The sequence below is a fragment of the Battus philenor genome, unplaced genomic scaffold, assembly GCF_028537555.1.
Source record: "Battus philenor isolate CCGP_79_NKW_IND1 unplaced genomic scaffold, ilBatPhil1.0.hap1 SCAF_9, whole genome shotgun sequence".
Lineage (NCBI taxonomy): Eukaryota > Metazoa > Arthropoda > Insecta > Lepidoptera > Papilionidae > Battus > Battus philenor.
In genome coordinates, this window is record NW_027181759.1 from 10,901,474 (window position 1) to 10,920,828 (window position 19,355).

Here is a 19,355-nt window from a genome sequence, read left to right on the forward strand (position 1 = left end):
ACTATAAACCGCGCGACTGGGAACTTTCCATGATTCCCGCAGGTGTATAAATAGCCACGTAACAGTCAAATTCAAACACGGACGCTTCTGTTTCGCATAGAAAACCACTCTCTACTCCTAGAATTATATATACTTACTTAAAACTCAACAGTTTAATAATCGGCAAGTATTTCCTTCTGGAACAGCTTTCAATTTTTTTCCCCCATTTTTATCAATAACAAAGTAATGCAGTTTTTTCGAACGCTTCGGACATAAAGTGATTTTAGATTACATGGTACGACAAGCAAAAAAACTAAAGTAAAACTCGTAATTTAACATATATAGGCTTGTAAAAGTTTGTGCAAGTTCAAGTTATTATAATACTTGATTTGACATCATGCTAATATCCCTCGACAGCAATCAACGCGATTATACCAATTGCAGGAACAAGTTCGCGTACGCAAATATGTTTTAATTGCTTGATGATTGATCAGTTACATTGCGTGGCTATTTTCAATTCAGGAGGAAATCAATAATTAACGCCATACCACAAAAACAATATTACATATTTTTTCTTAATTACTCTCATTCTATTGAATTTGACGGTGATAGCTTTACGGGCTGTCACAGTTTCGGCGAAACTTGTTCACTGACAAAGTGATCCGAACTATAATTTTTTTTCTTAGAACGGAAATCATTTAAATATGTAGTACAAAGGATATAGATTAAAAAAATATATATCGGGTAGCACGTAAAAATATTTACTTTAGAATGCAATGGTGTAAATATTAAGACTTAATGATAAACATGGAAATTAATATACGACAGAAATAATATGCTAATTTTAAATCGTTTTAGGTGAAGGTTTTTTATTATCAATAAATGGATTCATTGGATGGCCTTCCAAGCATATAATACTTTAGAATACACGTTTACATTAAATAATCTTTATTTATGCTTTAATTTCCTTTGTACGTGTTATACGTATGAATATACATTAACTGTCATAAAGAAGATAACACATCTATTACTGTTTATACAGATGATAACAGTGTCGAACTGAGTTCGTAGAATGGCAGTGGTTCATGCAAAGTGTTTGTCATCATATTTATAATATAAACGAAAATGAGTAAAACTAAAAGAACAGTGCAATATTTCGCTGGTATATGTGGTATGTAATGTTTATTAATTATAAGTGAATTGTTCTTTAAAAAAGGGTATTTTTACTTAACAATTAAATATTTTGTTTATTTTAACCTTAAGACTTTGTTATAGCGACATTCGCGTTTACTTTCACGGGCGCTACGATTTCGTGGTCGTCCCCAGTGATTCCCAAAATAAAAAGTGGTGAAGCAAATTTACTCCTAACAGACGTAAGTTTTTTTTCTTTAAAAATTGAAATATGAAGTCACTTGAAATGACAGCAGTCAGATTGTCAATTCACCTCTTGTCATTTATAGAAATGAAATAAAATGCCGCGTGATGTGATAAAAGTAGTGGGAGTAGGAAGGAGTCGACTAAATAACAACGTCGTTTTCGTACGCTATCATTACGTAGGGAACCTTAGCAAACATTTATTCGTATTTATCTGTAGGCGGTCAACCATGACAAGAAAAATTATTCCGCTGGTAACCTAAATGATAGTGTTAACGTTAAGAATGAAAGATGTATTAGTTTAATTAAGAGGAAAATATGTACAAATTCTAAGATGAGCAATGGTATTAAGGAAAAATTATAAAAAAAACACTCGATGACACGATCCAAAAAAATATATAATGAAGTTGCATCCTAAAAAACTTATCTAGTTCACGGACCCCTCTGCTCCGTGAACTCAGTACTGATGAAGCTGTAAAAGCCTTAGGACTAACAGCATTAACATCTTCAGAAACAATAGACTCAAAAACTTGGAATGTTTTTACAATTTATTTTTATGATCATCTTGTGAAAACATAAATAGTTGTCAAGAAAGCGCATGCTGTATTCATTCAGAATACTTGTATTGACTAAATTCATAACTATTTATATAAGTAGTGGGAATATTATAATAAAGAGTTCCAATAGTCGCACGGCACATGAATAGCATGTTGTGGGCGACGTTTGTCAACACTATTACGACGTTATTCGAAGTGCATCGACTCGCTTCTCAACGAAACGATTGTCCATTCTTTGGTCAAAGCGAGTTAAGCATATACGATAGCACATATTATTCAAATGAATAAACATTAAATTCAGAATTAAACGGGTTTCTAATAGAAAGTGGATACATGTTCAAATCAATATCCCAAACGCATGATTTCACTAAATTCAGATATTACATTATTGTGCTACTTGCATAACGCCACTGGATTATTTTTTGTAGTGCTATTGTAAAAATAGAGTATTAAAAGCAAATATAATTTATTTCGGTCGATATAATTTTTAAAATAACTTGTATTTATATGTTTATTTAGAAGAACAAAGTGCTTGTTGAAGGAAGTTGTCCTTAATAGAAGGTGAAGTCAATCGATACTTTATGGTGCATTAGCACTGTTTAAACGTAAACATAACACCAAGCGTCTGTATATATAACATCTTCTGTATATAACTCCTTGTGTAATATTAATATTTTTTGCTGTGGGATTCTTCAAAGGGTTGGTAGATCTTGGAGGTAATGACAACTCGAAGCCCAAAGTAAAAGTGTCTATATTGCTATTGTCTCTGATGATGTTAATGCTTTTGGGTTGCAGTTAAAGCTGGGGCTGAAGTTAAAGCCTTGGGGGGGTTTTACAGCTACAGAGTTCACAAAACAAAAGGGTTCGTGATGTGTATATTGACCAAATTTAGCCCATATTTGTACCGATGCTTGAAACTATGAAAATAATATTCAACTAATAAAAACTGTCAGCCAATCACACTTAGTACTCATTACTTCTGGCCGTATTGCAAAGCGCTCTTTTTCACCCGATGTAAATATTAGGGGGACGGGAAGTAACGTTTCTGTCGACATATTTTACAGAAAGACCTATTTATTTCTACCGCCCCGGCATAGAAAATTTGAACTATTTGACAAAAGGTTATTGATAACGAAGGTGAATATATTGTTGATAACAAATAAAAACTTGTTAAAAATGTAGTCGTGTGAATTTAACTTAAGCTAGCGATATTTTTTTCCGATCCCCCAAATATAATGCGCTATGTCGTGTGATTCCCGTGTTCAAATTGCCGCTGATGATGATGTAATGCTGCTCTTGCACTGCGAAATTTTAGACTTATTTTTACTTACAATTGCTTCGTCACTACCTGACAGGAAAATCATTTTACATCTTATTTTTTATACCAAAAAAGGATTTCGTCACTAAAGTCACACAATGAAATAATTGCAGAAATTATTTGCCTTCAGGCTCAAATATCATGGGCGATTGCGTTAGCGGCTTTGGGGGCGCTGCCCGGTTGCTATATAGGACAAGTTCTATGCGAACGAGTTGGACGCTGTCGAACAATATTGTTTGCCTCTTTACCTGGAGTAACTGGTGCGGTATGTTACATTATGACATAAAGGCTGATTGCATAGATGTAAAAGCTATAAAGGGATGAATTTATAACTTATTTGTTGTCAATTAATGTATGGTACACCGTATACAAAAATCAATGATTTCAGAAACAAAAAAAAACCGCAATGAAAATAAAAATGTATTGTTCGCTACTAAGAAGTTATCATTGAGATCAGAACATATCGTTAGAACTCACATTCCAATAAAAAAAAATGTAATGTATTTCAGAGTGATCACTTTATAGAGGTGATTTGAGCTAAAGATAACAGTTTTAAATTTTTTAGTTGAGAAATGTTCTATACATTCGCCTCTTTAAAAGTTTTAACACCAATAGCCGATCCATCTGTATAGTTAAGCCGTACTCATCAATTTATACTCTAGTAATATGTTTCTTAATGTCCATATTTTTATGTACAATCTTACACTAAACTAAAAAGAATAAGAGTGTTATAAAAAGATGAAAATTGGAATAGGCGGTGTTATCATTCGAAGAAATTTAAAATGGTTCAACATTATCTTCACTGTCGTAGTACACTGCTGTATAGGCTCCATTTCCTTCCATTTTTAATAAAACCAGTTGGAATCGGTTTGCAATCAGCGTCTTTCAAAGACTTTAACAAGGTCTGTCCGACCACCTCTTGGATAGACAACTTTATTGCCCTAGCGACCATCTGTTCCTCGATTTCTGCTACTTCAACTTATTATTCAGCTGAGCGGTTCTTTTCATCCTCGGTTAATTTCATTCATTCGCGGATCTCGTCAAGTTCTTTTGTCTATACCGCTGCTGATTTTAAAAAAGGAGTTATGTTATCATGCCTTTTAGTTTTCTTATGTGAGCGCTGTAGGCTATTATTTATAGACTATCACTGAATATCCCATACCGTGGGTTTAATTCCCGACATGGTGGGACGTGTGGTAGACACCATACCTTCTCTCCAAAATCAGATTTGTTTTCCAGCTCGAGATTCATTGTAAGAGTAATACCAAAAATACTATTTTTCTTGTACAAAATATCCGCGGCATTGCACGCTTGTTTATAAAAACAAACAAGCATAAGTAATTTTTTTTTATTTAAGTTAAAAAGTAATATTTTTTTGTTTAATTATTTTAGGTTATGCTATTGTTTACAACAATGCCTGGCCTAATATATCTGGGTAGATTTCTTAGTGGAATATCGAATGGAATTACTGCAGTGGTGAGTATTTATTTATTTTTTATAAAAGGCACGCAAACAATAAAACATAATATACGTTTATATTAGTTGCGTAATATGTTGTACGAAATCGAACATATTTGCCTATTGTAGGCGTACACAGCCCATGGCAAAATTATGTTAGTTTATACCTAAACGATAATAAATGAATAAAATAGAAAAATTTAACAGGTCTTTATAAATAACAATAATATAAGACAAAATAAATATATGTGTAATGGATTCAGGCGTTACTTTGCAGAAGTCCATCCTAAATAAGAAAAGGCGCAATATATAGCTACTTCCGCCATGCAGCAGCAGTCGTGCAATAAAGTGCACCGCCTGCCAGCCCGCTGATAAATGCGCATGCGGCAAACAATGCCAATTACACAACTACCACCGTTAAATCACTCATCACGTGTTTCACCCCTCCACGGGGCATCCAAACACACGGTGTTTTATTAGTGCAAAATGCACGCCTGCTGCACGGCGGAAGTAGCTATATATTGGTCCTTTTCTTAAATAAATATATGATAAATTAATTATGGGTACGATATTTATACATTACAATGATTATAGAGAGAAAAAAATCATTAAATAATCGAATGAATTGCTATTATCTTTTATACAAAAAGTGATTCATTCTGTTGATGACCTACGTATTAGGGGGACTAGGGACCTTTTTCAGAAAAACCGATTGATCTTTAACATATTGAAAATTTGTATACTGATGGCTAAAGGTTGTTGATAACGAAGGCGAATATATTGTTGATTAGAAATAAAAACTTGTTAAAAATGTAGTCGTGTGAATTTAGCTTAAGAAAGCAACATTACTTTCCGGTCCCCCTAATGCATATTTATTTCTTATATTAAATATCCTTAATATATTATAACCTTATTAATTATGTAAGGTACAGCGTTTGTAAGTTTGATTGACTTAATAAAAATACGTGTAAATTTGATTCAAACGTTTTTTTCAATCGTTTTTGGACCCCTCGTACACTACAGGTCATCATATATTCAAATTGAAAATATCTTCACACAGGTACGTATTTACACGCATTATTAAAAATTACGTTTTAACATTAGAAAAACATTAGTGTAGCCAGTACATAAGTAAACTACTATCGCACGGAATACTGATCTACTATGATCTTGAGTGAATAATAATATATGTAATAATTAAAAGAATAAATTACACAGGTCATTCACATAATAGATAATAAACCTTTTGTACATTCAAATTATAAATATCTTTATTCAAGTAGGCCATTACATGAATTTTTTAACAGTCGACTATTTTAACATTATATGTAGAAAGCTACCACCTGATAAACTCAGCAATCCGAGCCGTTTTCTCAGAGACGCCATCAAACTCAACGGGTTTATCTTTTTTAATAAAATTTAACAATTTTTAATGTATACGTTATATTATTAACCATGTCAATTAGTCTACAACCGAAATTCCATTTCGTTACACTAAAAACGCTTAAATGCTTTATTATACATGAACTCAGACCCATGAAGTTTTGATTTTGTAGTTTATTTTTTGCATGTGTCTGTCACAATTTTATATAAAAGAATTTATATTTAATATATTTTGAGAAGCAAACGTTAGAATGCTAATTCCTTTAGAAAGGTCTTTTAGCGAATCTCCAGCTTTTAAGTCATAAATATATAAAGAGTAGCCTTTTATTTTTTTAAATAAATAAAGAATTAATTACCGTCGCAGACATGTAATAAAACAACGTCAGACAAATTTCTATGAAATTCCTATGAAAATAACTCATATATATCTCTTTCAAAATTATAACACCTAGTAGTTGCGTTTGTAATATTCCCGATGGATGTGTTTCTTATAAGATAATTAATTTTAGGTGACAATGGTTTATTTAACAGAAATTGCAGACAAGGAAATTCGAGGTGCCCTAGGCATGTTGGTGCAAGTCATGATCAATCTTGGAGCTCTTTCGATGTACGGCATAGGACCATTTGTCTCTTACACAGCAATTAATTCCATAGTCTTAGCAATTCCTGTCATCAATTTGCTACTTTGTCTATGGTTACCAGAGTCTCCGTATTATCATCTCAAAGATGAAAGATTTGCAGATGCCAAAAAGGTGTTCATGATCTTAAAAGGATGTAAAGACGTTAAGGTAATATATGAGTCTACCCTTACGCTAGACAGAATGAAAGTGTCTAATGAATGTAGTGGGCGGCGATGATTGTAAATAAAGTGTAAAGTATGGATTTACATAAAACACTCTTCAAAATGTGCTAGTAAAAATTTTAATAATTAATATGTCGGAGAAATAGCTTCATTAGTATTTTCTAAAGTGTGTAATGTCAATTTTGACATCGCTAATAAAAATTTTTCGTCTGATATAATAAAGATTCGGAGAATGTTTTTATATTCGACTAGTAGCGTAACAATATCTCGAGAGAATCGAACGTTCCGGCGATTCAAGCGACAATATTTCTTTCGTCTTTTGTGTCATCGGAGATTTATTATTTATTATACCAAGAAGACTTACAGATATATCCACGATTACTTTATAAAAAATAGGTGTTTACAAAATATATGTCTCACCTACAATAATCAATTTTAACAGTTATGTGGGTGGTCATGACAATATTAATTTTTTACCACTGTCTTCTTTTTTAAGAGCAATATATTGGCCAAAATTCATTGTTAAGTCACATATTAAGTACAAATGTAAGAACGCGCAAAATAAAACTTAACTAAATCCTATAGTACACAGTAGCAATCAACACAAAGGCAAGAGACGCGTTCGTACGTGAAATGTATATTTACATGTAAACACCATCCTTAACTGTTGCGTATTTTCTAGTTCAAGCTCTGTCCTGCGACTATAGTACAATAATCTTGCAGAGATATTGTTACTATACCATAATAATGTAAAATCCAGATATTCTCAACAATCACAATATTCATTAATTAAATAATTGCAGTGGGCCGAGGAGCAGCTAGGCATTATCAGAATTCATGTAAGAGAAAGCATGGAAAACAAATCAACAGTAATGGAATTGTTTAGCAATATGAAATACAGGAAGGCTGTGTATATTGTAACAGGTGTGTATTATCTATCAATTTCAAAATTTATTTATTCAGAGAAAAATAGGCGAAAGAAACCTCGCGGGTTCATTTTTTTTAGAAATAATACATGAATAATATATTTATTACAAATTGAAATAGTCTGGAGGCGAACACATCATTCCCCAAGGTGGTCTATCATGTATTAAGTATTTTTTTAGGAACCCTTGTTACACAAATGTCCTCAGACAATTTTTTTTTAAATCTAGTGGGGGATGCTTGTTGTCCATAGTAAGATGTGTTAACTTGATGAATTCGAGTCATCATTGTTGTACATAGGTCTTTCCCATAAATTCCTAAAAGGACCGGTTGGACCTTACAAGGTCTTCTATCCACCTTTTGACTGGACGTCCTTCGCTAACGTCTGTATGAGTAAACAATCAATAAAAAATTATCGAAACATGAAAGAAGAAAAAGATGCGAAATTAAAAAAAAACTGTTCAAGTATAACCTCAAACATTGCATTAGTCTAATTTAATTTTAAACACGTTACATTAAAACGAATGTTCTAATAAATTTGTTTAAAAATATTTTATTATTTATATAAAAAATGTGTCTCCTAAATAAAATGTGTCAGAAACCAATGTAGTCATAACATTTGTGGTCTTTATTTCTGGTGTCTGTTGGAAGATTTATGTTTTTAAACTTAAATAAAAAATGTAATTTTTGACACATATTTTAAGCTTAAAGCATTGAACGATAGAAAGAGCATGTCATCCATCGAGTAGCACACACTGTTTAAACGGTGCTTTGTCTTCTGCGCAGTAAACTTAGTCCAGTTGAGCCGATTTCTCGACGAATATTTTCTTTTAAATTCAAAAGACTTCGGGTAATATTATAGTACTCTCTCTTTGGCCTCATAGCAACCCAGTCTCATAATAAAAACAATTGACGTAAAGTACGGTGACCTGCGTGGTCCCTGGATATCTCCAAAGCGATTGATCAGTTTTTGTGGGACAGCTTCCCGAAATAAATTCGTCGAAGCTTTAACCGTGTGCGCTGTCGCACCATCCTGTTGGAACCGCATATGTGATGATTACGCTGGATAAGCTCGATGGTTCGGCAAAAGGAAACCGTAATCATGCGTTGATTATTCTCATTGCTATATTCATCGACTCGCCTCGAACATTTTAGAATAAAGAAATTCTCATTCTCTCATCTGCATTTCATTAATGGATAACGTACTCCAAACAGTTATCAGGGGGCCATGCAATGATTTTTGATGTTTTAGTCGAGGGTTGCGGGTTCGTAGAGACCAGAAGCGGCGATTTTCTTTGACGTGGCCGTTTAAGTAAAAATGAATATCGTTCTTACGATTTACAGTGCAAAAATGCTCCAACATTGTCTAACATTAATTTATTAACATTAATATTATTTATTTTGAACCACGAAAAGCCACTACAGATTCCTATAACATAGTTTGTGTATCCAGTAGGTTTTAAAATATATACAACCTGCGACCAGTGCTTGTTGATTTACTAGAAATACTAAACTAAATCACCGTATAAAGTTTCTTAGCACCCTGCACATGGATGCAGTAATAAACTCACTAGGTCTGTGCGATCTTATCAGTCTATTCCATTGTGTTTATTTTTGTAACAATGTTAAGCACGTGCAATCTTTATCTTATCTTTAATATCGATTACTAATTTTGCAAATACTCTCTCTCGCTACCTTTCTGATTATTTGTTATCATTAATTAAGCTATTAGATTACCTAACGATACACTGTCGCGGTTACAATGTTTAGTATCGATGATATATATTCATTTGTAATGTTACTGTTTAACCGCTTGCAGATTATACAATGTATAGATAATTTAGTTCATGTATAAAAAAAACATTTCTCACATTGTTTAGAATAATTCGTATACACTAAATACACTATTTAACCCTTTTCGTTATTAGCGCCGGACTTAGCTGGCGTCCACTGGACGACCCGTGTGTACCAGCGCCGGAGTAAGCCGGTATCCACCGTGTAACGAGGGCTTTTAGATACCTAACTTAAGATTTATCACAGCCAAATAAATTACTAAGAAGTATCCTAACTTCTATTTTTAATTAATATACCAGTAACATGTTTAAATATGTAACACAAATGAAAATCCTAACATCAACTTACCGCCATGCAATGTGCACACTTCACGGCGCACATGCCCGGTTCAGTAGCGTCGTTTCGGCGGAACGGACTGCGGTAAGGAAAGGGTTAAATAAAATAAAACTTTGTAAATCAAAGTAACTAGAAACGTTGTCTGCGACATGTAAGTTAAGGCGTGCAGGTATACATAATAGTATTTAAGTCAGGAAGTAACAAAAAAATCGTGTAATTGTTCTATTTAAATGATCAAACAACATGAAATGAGCCGAACGAATGGCGTTCTAAACATTGCAATAATTAGTATTATCTATTATTTAAAGTTACTATATAAAATATTATAAAATCTAGATAGTAAGACACTTATTAACAAACACAATAATAGAAATTAATATTATTGTAAATATTTACATTTTAATATACAGGGCTGAAAATATTGCAATATATGACTGGATGTTTGGCGATTCAATCCTATTTAGAAAACATTTTCGCGCAAAGCAGTTCTGTGCCAGGAGCGTATGTCAGTATTGTATATGGTATACTTCAGCTAGTAGCCGGTGAGTATGATTTTATTTTGTTAAATATTAGGGGGACCGGAAAGTAATGTCGCTTTCTTAAATTAAATTCACACGACTACATTTCTAATCAATAATATATTCACCTTCATTATCAACAACCTTTACCCATATAGTTTACAACCTCTAATAAATTGACTCCGCCATCGTACTTTTATCAATTGATTAAAGAGATAAATAAGTATGCGCTAACAATTTTAACGAAATTTAAGTGTGCTAACTCGGTTATTCCTTTAAAAAAAATTAAAACTCGTCTTAAGGCGTATTGGAGTAGCCGATAGAACTCGTCCGCTTCGTGTCAACTACAGACAGAATGACATTTTGTCAATATGTAAAAGCATCCTTAACTTATTATACCAATGATATTCATTTTTTCACTCTTCGGTGAACAGTCTTATTCTTACGTCACACACAATAATAAACCATTGTAATATAGTCACATGTATAATTTATAACGTGAGTTGTAGAGGCAATGATAATGAATAAGGAATACACGATTTTGTACCATTTTTGATATCTGAACCACGCTAGATTTGGCGGTTTTTAAATGCTTCTATGATGTAATTAAAAATAAAATATATAATAAAAATAATTTACGACAAAAATTATTGCGACAAATCATAAAACTCTTAGTTTTAGTACTTTTATTAATATAAATTTTTTTTTACGCCATTTCAGGTGTTGGAGCCACATTTTTAGCGGGATACTTTGGTAGAAGAATTCTGATGGGAGTGTCCTCTGCCGGCGTAGCTTTTTCTATGACGATAGTAGGATTATATTTCTTCCTGCAAGACACTATAAATATCAGTGCAAAAAGTTTAGAAACTATCTCTTCAATGCCACTTGTAGGAGTATTATTATTTAATGTTTTGTATGCAGTTGGTTTAGGAACTATCCCTTACATAATGCAAGCTGAATTATTTCCCATAAATGTAAAAACAGTGGCATCTAGCTCTGCCACGATGATGGCATGCATTTTAAATTTCGTCGTAACTAAATGTTACCAAGGTGTTAAGGACATGTTTGGACATTACATTGTGTTTTGGTCGTTCGCATTAATAGCATATTTGGGTATAGTTTTCATTTATTATTTTGTTCCGGAAACGAAGAGTAAAACATTAGAAGAAATACAGGACTTTATGGACGGTAAAAAGAATTTGGAAGTAGAGATGCTAAATGAAAGAAATGATTCAGAGATATTAGAAAAAAATAGTTAATTAGATTATTACTTTAGTAATTTAAGGTAATTTATACGAAGTTTACTTATTTATTAAAAAAGTAATTTCTTTTCTTCGTTTATTTTTTTTTACATTTCCGTGAATGGTAGAAACTAATGCCTTAATTAATTTTTTTCTTATTGTTAGTTAACATTTTGAATTGTAATAACAATTTATTTCTGACATAATATTAAACACCAATAATAGGAAATGAAAATGAAAAAATAAGTTGCATTAATGATTACCATCAAAAGTGAAGATAACTTGTGTAAACCTTGTGTTATTAATAAAAATGTATTTTCTTTTTAATTTTAGTGTTTATTATTTTTGATGAATGGTGAGAAACTCTAAATGAAAACAGAAATTTTGGTCTTTAATTGTTATTAATAATTGTGTTGTAATTATGAATAACAATTAAAGTTCAAATGTTTGCTCACTCATTATGAGTGAGTGCTAGTATGTAGACAGAGGCTTCAAAATAGTTTTGTAAGAAATAAAAATACGCTTTAAAATTTGTGGTCAAATATAAAAAAAACTCGTGTGTGACCAAAAATGTATTTTCCTGGCGAAAATATGCAATACATAAAGTTAATACAGACCATTAATACACTAAAAAAGCAGATATCAATTTAATAGTTATGAACAAAATGTTAAGGTCTAAATCCTTTTAGAGTTTCCGTAAGAATACAATGGAGCAAAAGGCGTGTCGGCTGGTTCATCACCACTTTCTTCAGATGCATCCGATTCAAAGGTATTATCCGGAATGTCATACAGACGGATGAGGGGCTTGTTAGGGTCTTTCATGATTAAGTATTTACCTAGAAAAAAAAAACAATGTTAATGTGGTTGTTACAAAATTTAGTGTTGATGCCATATGGAATACAGAAACATGTTATTAAATACTAGCAATGTGTACTACTCAGAGGTGGAACTGTGATTTACATTAATAGGCCACTGGCTAGGCTAGCAGGAACATGATCACTAACATAATTCTAGGGCAAAATTTTTCAAGGATCATGTCAGCCGATAGATTGCTACAATGACCGGTCTTGCGCTGCCAGTGACTTTCCGCGACTTCGTGGGCCTAGCCATACCGGGTCTACTGGCGGCTAGGGCTCTGTATAGAAAAACCTTCGGTCACAATGGCTGTCAGTTGCATGAATGATGTGCCCCACTGCCACTTAGCAATTTTTCGAAGTACATCAATGATCTTGGTTCTTTTACGGATTTACTCATCTATGATTTGATTTTGCAGCAAATCTTTAAGCATAGCCCTCTCCTTATATAAAATAATAGTAACTATAGGCTAACAAAATAAGGACTAACCATCCTTTTGCTTCATGCAAATGTCAATAATGCATCGCAGAATGCCCCAAGCGTTGTCCATAGACAAGTTGATTTGCGCAGCAAACTCATGTGGCTTGAACTGCTGCGTGCCCAGTATGACGTGTCGCGAGTTGTCGCGCACCTGTGCTCGCGATACATATCCAAACTTAATTTGGTCAGAACCGGCCAGCAGAGCCTGAAAAAAGAGAAAAAATTGAAACTAACGCTCACACACCATATTCATGGCCACTATAGCCACAATACTTTTTAGTGTAAAATTATTCTTGTGCATTCAATTTCAAATCATCAAAATAATTGTCACTGTAATTTCATCTAGTCTTTAAGGAAAAGATACATGCTTGAGTGGTAATTCATCTCTACCCACTAATTGCATATAAAACATTTACTCCTTTTTGTTTCTCTGTGAGCTTTGACTAGTCATACATAGTATGAATGCACAGGTCTCTGCAATTGCAAGTGTATGTACTTCACTTAATATGTGTTACTTCATATTATTACGCTTCAGGATTATATTAAGGTATATATATATATATATATATATATATTTCATTATTCAGTACCAAAGCCTTTGAAAGAATGTATTCTATCTGTTGGTCATAATCAGATAACTATTTTAAACATAATTATAGTAAGCAAAAATAAAAAAAAAACATTACATGATAGGTAATTAAGGACCTTAAAAATATATTCTTGACAATTTAATACTCCAATACCAGAGGTGGAATAAAATATACATAAGTGATTAGCAAATTTAGTCTATTAAATTATTAAAACAGGATTTTCTGGAGCAGTTGAAGTTTAGTGATGGAGGACTAGACCAAATCTTTACAGAGATTCAGTCAGTCGAAAGTAGGATTTTCGCGATGCGGATTAATTTGTCTTAATTATGATTACTGGTACCAAAAGGTTCTGGAAAGGAGACAAGCAAGATGACTAACTATCATTTGATCTTGTTAAGGTCGTCAGTAAACGCAGTATGCAGGCTGCATCAAACCAGTCCAATTCGAAAACTGTAAGGGACACCTGGGTCCTGCAGTGGACTTCCTAAGACAGTGACAATGACATAACATAATCAGTTTATTAAAAGTTTAAAAAATATTGAAACATTACATGTTAACTAGATTAAAATTAATATTTTAAGTTTACCTGAACTGTCCACTTAGCCAATTTGCAAGAGTTGTTCCTCAGCTCATTTGCTAAGACTGCACCACGCTGCGTGTCCAATTTTTGACGCCACTCAACGCCATTAGCTAATTTTGAATCCCACTCATTCAATGCTTTGATCGTCAGGAATTGGGTCTCGTTTTGAGGACCCTGCATCACTGCATCGTGTTCACAACGAGCTATAAGCACCTGGATGGGAATAATTTTAAAATGTCATGTTTATCAATCAAAATCTTCTGGATTAGCATTAACAATTGATAATAAACAGTTCACACTACTCATAATTCTTTAAAAATCTGATTAATAATATAATATGATGAATATATTTTAACAATAACAATTAAAAAAAAATTAAATGCTTAACTAAAGACTAACAATTACCTACCAAGATTTCTTTATCATATTAAGGTATGTAGGTAAAAAGATTTATGGTTTTTCTGATTTTTATTTTCAAAAATCATTTTTTTTGTTAACCTAGTTACCAGTCATTCAAATTGCAATTGCTTCAATATCTTTTTAATTTCTTAGTTTTTGTATTTATTATACTTAATTTTGTAGACCTTAATATAAATAAAATTAAATAATACTGGCAACCTATAAAATTAAAATTTGAAATTAAATTCCAGAATAAAGAAATATTTATAATCATTGAGTAAATATTACTTACAACACCATTGTTAAGATTCCATTTTCGGTAACGGTAACCAACTGAAGCTACTTCACCCTCTTCTTCTTCGGAAACAAACGGGTTTGCCTCAGGAAACTTGTACTTCGCTTCAGTTGGGCCTGATTTCAGAACCTGTGAGGTATTAAAAACTGTTTAATTTTGATTCGTCAAATATAACTTGATTACTTTTTTGCATTGTTGTTGGAAGTTATTTAATTTAAAAAAAAAAACGAATGGATTATTTAATTATGTGTATGTGAACTACACTTATGTCTTATGTTAAGAAATCAAATATTTGACTAAATACGCATAAAGTTATTATTGAAAACAATTTTGTATCCAAAAATCCAGAATTACGAAAATAAATGAGATAATACTTGGTTGGCCTTAAAAAGACATTGAAAATATTTACTTTTAAAAAAAAAATATCCCTGCATATTATGTATTTGTGGATCTTATCTCTGCTTGTGATGATAATTACATAAAAGAATTATGTCTCATAGTACTGAAGCTAGCTAAGTCACTAGGTACTTATCCAATTTTCTTATTTATATTATTTTATATGAACAAAGGCATTAAAATATTAGTTGTTAGACATAAATAAAATTATTTTTTCCTCACACATTTAAAGTTCCACAGAAAGTTATTATGAATGATCTTATTAACGTTTTGAAATGTGTTTATTTTGATTGCTGATTGGTTCTGCTTTGCAGAAAAAATACTACACAAATATTCATTATAACTTTCCATAATACATAACATAAATACAAGTTTAATGAAATATCTATGAACCGAAAATCCAATGCAGAAGAAAATATTCTGTTTTAAAATTTAAAGATAAAGTTGATTATCCATAACTCTGGTGCCACAATCAAAACATAATTATTACCTGTTGACTGAAGTTATGATTAATGAAGGTTGCTTCAAGCGCCAGGTTACGGGGAGAGTTGATGGAGTTGCCATCATCTGCTGGGGGCTCCACTGATGTCTCATTGACGGTTAGTAGATCAAATTCAGTGTTATCACGCTTGTCTAAGAACAACTTGTCCCCTGAAAGAATTTAAAAATATTGACATTGATTTTATTGACATACAAGTAGTGTTATGATATGCTGCCTCGGTGGTTACTATCAATATAGTGCTACCGGATCTGTTGTACCGCGACCGAGAAAAGAAAGGCAGAAGAGAAAGGTAGGGTGATAAAAAAAGAGCATGAGTGGCATAGTTTGCGAGCATGACGATGGACTGATAAAATGGAGTGACCATAGTTGTGGTAGAATTTTTTTTTTTGAGACTATACCCTTTACATTGTAGACAAATTAAATGAAGGGATTAACATGAGTATTATTTATTTACATAGTATAAGTCTATGAGCAACTTGTAGGGATTTTTAAAATTTATAGGGATATAATAGACATCAAGGCTACACTTATTTAAGTAGTAAGACTAAGTTAACATTAAGATGAAATTTCTACACATACATACCAATTTTCTCAATGACAATATCCCAAGAATAGTTTGAGCGAGTGCAACACATAATGGTGGCCAATATAGTATCAGTAGCATAGACAGTTCCCATAGTCTTGCTCAGACGACGAATTACTGGATCATCAGTAGTTGTTACCTAAAATTAATTTTGATATTTTAAAAGTGCATTAGGAGTTTTTATAAATAGACCATATATGTGAACAACTACAATAAATTGTAGGGCAATGTTTGATAAAAGGCCTACCGTATGGAAGATGCGGTCAATACGTTGAAGAGGCTTTTCATGCTTTACATTGACACGGTCATAGCCCTTGTCGTAGTACTCTAAAGTACCACTGCACACAATATCTTCGCCTGAAAATAAATACATAAATTTCTCAGAGGATGCTATTTTTCACCTTAATGTGCTAAATGATTTATCAATATAAACAGGCACAGCATTCTAATAAGTCAATCTAAAGAGACTGATTTAAATATTTTTTTAAAAGAAATTTTTTTTTATATATTACTGAAGAATACTACACACCTTCTTTAATTCCAGGCAATGAGAGCTTAGCAAGTCGAGGGAAGTCCATGTCTTCAATAGTTACCCAAGTTGGTCTAACAGTAACAGATGCATCACGGATCTTCATTGGAGCACCACGCTGACCCCATCGCTTACCAAGTTTGCGATCACGTTGCTGTAAACACATATTTATTGATTTATTACTAAAAATAATGGTCCATAAACATTTATATTGAACAGGTGACTTTTTAATATTACATAAAATATCTTAACAATCCAGGCAGCATATTTTGTTTCATTGCCATTTTTATGCAAAAGGCAACTTTGAAAGTCTAGATACATGCTTCTACCTGTCTATTTTTGATACTAACATGTAGGACAGAAAGAGAAAACTATTAAATATTGTTTAGTGCCTGTATTTAAAGGGTGTGTTCACAAGACATCTGAATGCTTATAATATAATATAGATGATAAATTCATAGTAAGCACTAGATGTAACAATAATCTTAATAATATTAGTAACCTTTTTGTGGACTACTGTAATGATAAACAAATAAATTTAAAGATTTTTTGTTTGAGATTTGAAGTTAACTGAAAAAATCTTTTACAAAAACTTGTTACATTGTATTTATTAAGAAATAAAACTAGGGAATACTCTACTACTATTTTAAGGATATAGTGAAGGTGACCATTAACCCCTTAACATGCAGAAATGTATTATCACGGGCGTGCAAAACTAGCCAAAATGTGGAGACCTATATAGATATGATCGGCATTGCAACTTATGTCGCAAAAATGTTCAGATTTGAATATATTTGTGTATTAAAAATGTCTCAATAAAAACCAAAGAAAAACATTCAATTTATTGATATTCATCTTGTAATTGTGTATTGTAAGCTGTGAAGTTTGTTTATATGGGATGTTAAAAAATGAAAAAAAAAGAAGGAAGAAAAGGAATATGAAAATGTACTGAGTTTGATCTGGGCTCTTCTTAGATTACAGAGCATTTGGAGGTTTCAAAGTTTTGTTCACTGTAAATGACCTATCTATTTTGTTAATATGAATAAGTAAATGAACATTTGGGAGAAACTTGTTTCCTAAAAATCATGTTTGTAATATAAAACCTATAATGAGACTATATATTTAAAGGTCAACTGCAAACACCGAATACTAAACATCATGTTCCACCACCCATTGCACAGCAAATCTAAAACTTGTTTACTCTGGTGAGACATAAATGGTCTCATCATAAAAGTAATCTTTAATTTTTAAAGTCTCCATATATTTTGAAAAATTGAAAACAATATTTTCAAAAGTAATTGTGGATTATTCTTAAATTTTAAGGAGTCACACAATAAATTACACTCCAATTTCAGTTAAGTATGAGTAAGACTAATCAATCTCTTAGTTTTACATGACTCACCCCAAGAAAAACTTAAAAAACACAGTCTTATAAAGTTTACAAACAAGTCTTCCCTGTGCCTTAATGTTTTATGGCATGCACTTCACTCTTTTGTGCTTGTGAACAGGAGACATGAATTTCAATTTTTCAGATGTGACATCATTTGCAGAGAAACCAATCACATTACAGGTCTATTCTGTATGTCAACCCAGTAAATAAAAAAACAAAATATGTACTTATCTTCCCATAACATTAAGAGTGTGTCTATTTATGGTAAAAATATTTTAAGAGACACAGCACAATTTATCGCACTGAATACCGAAGTAAAAGTCGCAAACGTAAAAATCGCTTCACCAGAAACCAAGATGGTTTATATAAAAACTCCAATTGCTTAAAAGTTAAATTTACCTTGCTCAATGTTGTCATGCCTCCAGGAGTGCGGGCGCCTCTTGCACCGCGTCCTCTCTGTCCGCGAGCACGTCCGCGCTGATATGGAGGTTTCTGCACCCTTGTTGTATCCACCAGATGGAAAGTGCTTTCATCCTCATCGTGGAAGTAAGCATATGAAGAACCAGGACCAAATTGTGAGGCGTACTTATCTAAAAGATATATATAATTATGTTGAAGAACATAATAATTTTCAAAGAAAAATTGTCAAGATTGTCAGTTTGACTTAACCTCAAACCATGATCTCGTATAAAATCGTAAGAAGCCTCACTGACAATTTTTTAAATAAATAATACTTACTCTGATACTTCTTATCTTGTACCATGGTCCAGTCACTAATTTTTCCTAGACGATCACCTTTGCTAAAAGGTTGATAAGGCATGTCCCTAAATTGCTCCGGCATTTCGCATGGACCCCATCCTGTGGGATTATCTTGAATTATCGGCGCTATAAACCGTATCGGCTCTTCAGCCGGCAATACATGCTCAGACATTATATTTAACTTCCCTTTCAAAATTTTAGTAAACCGCTCAACACACTTAATTCACCAGTTGCCACACGACACTTTCGTGTTGTAAATTGTTAATGCTTTGTCTGGGTTGCCTACAATAAAAAATGATCGATAAGCAGATAA

The 19,355-nt window shown here is 32.5% G+C and overlaps 2 protein-coding genes across 3 annotated transcripts; one reads left to right on the plus strand and one right to left on the minus strand.

Moving 5' to 3' along the window:
• Positions 1 to 1,044: 1,044 nt before the first annotated feature.
• LOC137931990 (facilitated trehalose transporter Tret1-like) lies at positions 1,045 to 11,775 on the plus strand. Of its 2 annotated transcripts, XM_068775523.1 has the most exons (8): positions 1,045 to 1,150; positions 1,255 to 1,352; positions 3,359 to 3,493; positions 4,621 to 4,704; positions 6,579 to 6,857; positions 7,675 to 7,795; positions 10,336 to 10,467; positions 11,164 to 11,775. In XM_068775523.1, the coding sequence occupies exons 1-8, from the start codon at positions 1,105 to 1,107 to the stop codon at positions 11,700 to 11,702; spliced, it is 1,434 nt and encodes a 477-aa protein (XP_068631624.1). In that variant the 5' UTR covers positions 1,045 to 1,104; the 3' UTR covers positions 11,703 to 11,775. The 2 variants fall into 2 exon arrangements, with proteins under 2 accessions (XP_068631624.1, XP_068631625.1); XM_068775524.1 differs by lacking the exon at positions 3,359 to 3,493.
• Positions 11,776 to 12,243: 468 nt separating this feature from the next.
• Positions 12,244 to 19,296, minus strand: eIF3d1 (eukaryotic translation initiation factor 3 subunit d1). Its single transcript, XM_068775522.1, has 10 exons — positions 19,022 to 19,296; positions 18,683 to 18,873; positions 16,894 to 17,047; positions 16,612 to 16,721; positions 16,365 to 16,503; positions 15,770 to 15,930; positions 14,881 to 15,012; positions 14,196 to 14,402; positions 13,029 to 13,224; positions 12,244 to 12,520 (listed from the first exon to the last, which is right to left on the minus strand). Exons 1-10 carry the CDS (start codon positions 19,212 to 19,214, stop codon positions 12,360 to 12,362), a joined length of 1,644 nt encoding a protein of 547 aa, XP_068631623.1. The 5' UTR covers positions 19,215 to 19,296; the 3' UTR covers positions 12,244 to 12,359.
• Between the last annotated feature and the right edge of the window lie 59 nt (positions 19,297 to 19,355).

Coding starts and splice junctions, on each gene's coding strand:
- LOC137931990 (XM_068775523.1), top strand. CDS start 1,105: ATGAGTAAAACTAAAAGAACAGTGCAATATTTCGCTGGTATATGTG. Junction 1,151..1,254: donor ATATTTCGCTGGTATATGTG/GTATGTAATGTT, acceptor ACTTTGTTATAG/CGACATTCGCGTTTACTTTC. Junction 1,353..3,358: donor CAAATTTACTCCTAACAGAC/GTAAGTTTTTTT, acceptor ATTTGCCTTCAG/GCTCAAATATCATGGGCGAT.
- eIF3d1 (XM_068775522.1), bottom strand. CDS start 19,214: ATGTCTGAGCATGTATTGCCGGCTGAAGAGCCGATACGGTTTATAGCG. Junction 16,504..16,611: donor TTGACCGCATCTTCCATACG/GTAGGCCTTTTA, acceptor AATTAATTTTAG/GTAACAACTACTGATGATCC. Junction 13,225..14,195: donor TGGCTAAGTGGACAGTTCAG/GTAAACTTAAAA, acceptor CTCTTTTTTCAG/GCTCTGCTGGCCGGTTCTGA.